General features: G+C 46.5%; 1 protein-coding gene across 1 annotated transcript in view; it reads right to left on the bottom strand.

Annotated features, from left to right (window-relative positions):
• ITIH5 (inter-alpha-trypsin inhibitor heavy chain family, member 5) overlaps positions 1-2,746 on the bottom strand; it is a gene marked incomplete at its 3' end in the record, with an annotated part of 41,199 nt that extends 38,453 nt beyond the window's left edge. Inside the window, exon 1 of the mRNA XM_010023104.1 lies at positions 2,627-2,746. Coding sequence (XP_010021406.1) covers positions 2,627-2,746 — 120 coding nt within the window. The remainder of the gene's footprint in view (positions 1-2,626) is intronic.
• Positions 2,747-2,782: the final 36 nt, after the last annotated feature.

Below are 2,782 nucleotides of genomic sequence, written 5' to 3' on the forward strand. Positions count from 1 at the left end.
CCAGTGGGGAAATTAAAGTCTCCTCCACTAGAATCTTTATTATTTCCTTCTGCAGTATTTTAGCCAACATCTTGTAAAATTAGAACCAAAGGAAAAGAGTTCCCTTGGGAAACTTGAGAGGAGAAGGAGAAAGAAGGATAAGGATAAGGATAAGGAGAAGGAGAAGGAGAAGGAGAAGGAGAAGGAGAAGGAGAAGGAGAAGGAGAAGGAGGAGGAGGAGGAGGAGAGGAGAAGAGAGGAGAGGAGAGGAGAGGAGAGGAGAGGAGAGGAGAGGAGAGGAGAGGAGAGGAGAGGAGAGGCGATGAATTCTCTGCAGTTTAAATTTTGGAAGAACCTTTCTGTGTGAGTGTTATCTCAAGCAAACAAAGCACCTCGGGAACCTGCTGTGAAAGACTTCAGCATCTCTATCACTGTAGGTTCTTCAGAACAAGCCAGAAAACTGTCTGTTTGGAGGGGATGCAGGGATGAGAGATCAACGGTCCTCAGTAGTTTTTTTACTAAAGGATAACTTTTTGGAACAAATCCACCTGTATGGAATGGTCACAGTGGTTTTTACTGAGTAATTGGTGAAACGGGAAACTTGGTTACTCATTTTATCTTTCCCCACCACACACCTATTTTGTTTGCTTGCTTATTTGCATAAGAAAGCTTTGTGTGACTCGATTCCTTCAGAAGCTACCTTCTGAAGTCTGGAGAATAACCAGTAGACACCACTGAGTAGCTAAGGATCACCAAATAACAGTATTCTGTTTGCTGGGACTTCATGACTACTTCCAAAGCACTGCTGCAGGGTTTATGATACTGATCAGTCCATCAAACTGTTTTGAACCAGCCAGCTTCACTAGCATCATCTAACGGAACAGTTTCCAAGCTACCATCAACCTTTAGCTTTAAAGTCTTCCAAAGCACTCACTGAAGCCCTATAATCACTGGTAGTGACCCCATAGCTGTTGCCATCTGCTAGTCAGCATAGTCTACAGAGAATAACTTGGGCAATAGGAACTCAATTACCTGTGAAAAGCAGTCCAGAAAACTACCTCTAGTGCAACAGTAATAGCTAGCAACCTTATCAACTGCCTTAGCAGAGTGGTCCATCATTGTATAAGTCAACAGGTAATCCACACTCATTGCAGATACCACGATCCTGCAAAGACCTGTGTGTGTCTGTACTTGGCTTTGTGTAGGAAGATCTTCGCAGGATGTTAAATACAGCCTGATACACTCTCCTGAATCCATTAGAGATTTGTCTGTAGGGTATTATCTTGATTTAGGGAAGCACCTGCCTTGTGTGTTCAGTGAAGACAGACCCATATCCTCTTCTAGACCTGGCTGTCCTAAGGGAGCAGGTCAGCACCTCCATTTACATATCACTGCTTTTCTATTGTAATTTATTGCTACTGATGATCTGCCAGCAACACAGCTCCTGTGAAAACACCCTCATCTGCCTCAAGCAAGATTAGCCAGGTTATTCCAACACTGTGAGCCAGTTGCTTGAGCTTCATGACTGATTTTCCCCCTAAAGCAGGTAAGTGACTACTCTCAGATCCCACTCCACTAGCAGGACAGTGGTGGAGATATTCTCTCCCGCTTGGGCAGGTGGGTCTGCAAGAACATGTTGGTTTGTGACTGAATTCCCCAACAAGGTATGAGCAATCAGGATCAACAACAGAGTTGCTGAGGTTTCATAGTAGAGAAACATGGGCACTTCTGGAAGGAGATTCTTCCCATTCTAGGTGGGATGGGTGTCTGAATGACCAGGTACAGATACATAGGAAACGTCTTATTCTTCCTGCTTACTGTGTGGCAAAACCTACTAAACACAGGCATTCACTGATGCTTTAGACATATTAGGGTATCCCACCTGGCCTCCCACAAGGCACAGGTCTTCCACAGGTCCTGCATTGTATCTGCCAGTCCCACCTGGGTGTCTCATACTAAGAAACTCTCAGACCTGATCAGATTTACACAACTGATTGATGCCCTAAGCAGCTCAAAGTCACTCATGGTATCTGTTATGAAGCTGAAGGATGTGAGCACAGATCTGAAGCTCAGCCTTTTAAATCACAGCCTCCCAAACCACCACCTAAACTCTCTTGATCACTTGCAAAAAGTTTGTTGCTCTTTCAGCCCCATTCCCACAGAAAATCCAATCCACAACACAACCATCTTCACTTGCAGAATATATATATGTGGATATATATATTTTCTCTCCTGGTCAAGAAGCATTTAACATGCTGAAATCCATGTGGTTCATTACATCCAGCCCGAGTTAAAAAGCAAGTACTGAGACCATAGGCAGCAAAACTTTCCTCCGAGCCTGAAATACTCCGAATTACTCAGCCTGGCGCATGGCCAGGACACTGCATTGACTCCCTTACCCCTGTGAAACGCCTCACTAGCACTGCTATGGGGATATCAGCTTCGAAGCCATCCTCTAGCGCTGTTATGGGAGGGTGTGAGTGCTTTCCTAGCTCAGCACCTCCAGCAACTTCATAGCAGCAGCCTCCCACAGAGCTGAAACGCTGCCGCAGCCACGGGTGCAATAACCGCTGTTCTAGCAGCCTGCCCTGCGTGTTGATACTGATGGTTAAGAGGGGACAAGCCAGATGCTCCCGAACGAACTTACTTCCTCCATGACGCTGTAGTCTGCCATCAGCTTCTCCTCCAGGTACCTCGCCATCAGCTCCGAGTCGGGCTGTCCCACCGAGGTGGAGAAGCCGCAGCAGAGCCATAACCAAAGGATCATGGTGGAGGGGGAGCGCCGGACGGGGCTCCCGCCCCG

The sequence above is a fragment of the Nestor notabilis genome, unplaced genomic scaffold (assembly GCF_000696875.1).
Source record: "Nestor notabilis isolate BGI_N333 unplaced genomic scaffold, ASM69687v1 scaffold3121, whole genome shotgun sequence".
NCBI classification, from domain to species: Eukaryota; Metazoa; Chordata; class Aves; order Psittaciformes; family Psittacidae; genus Nestor; species Nestor notabilis.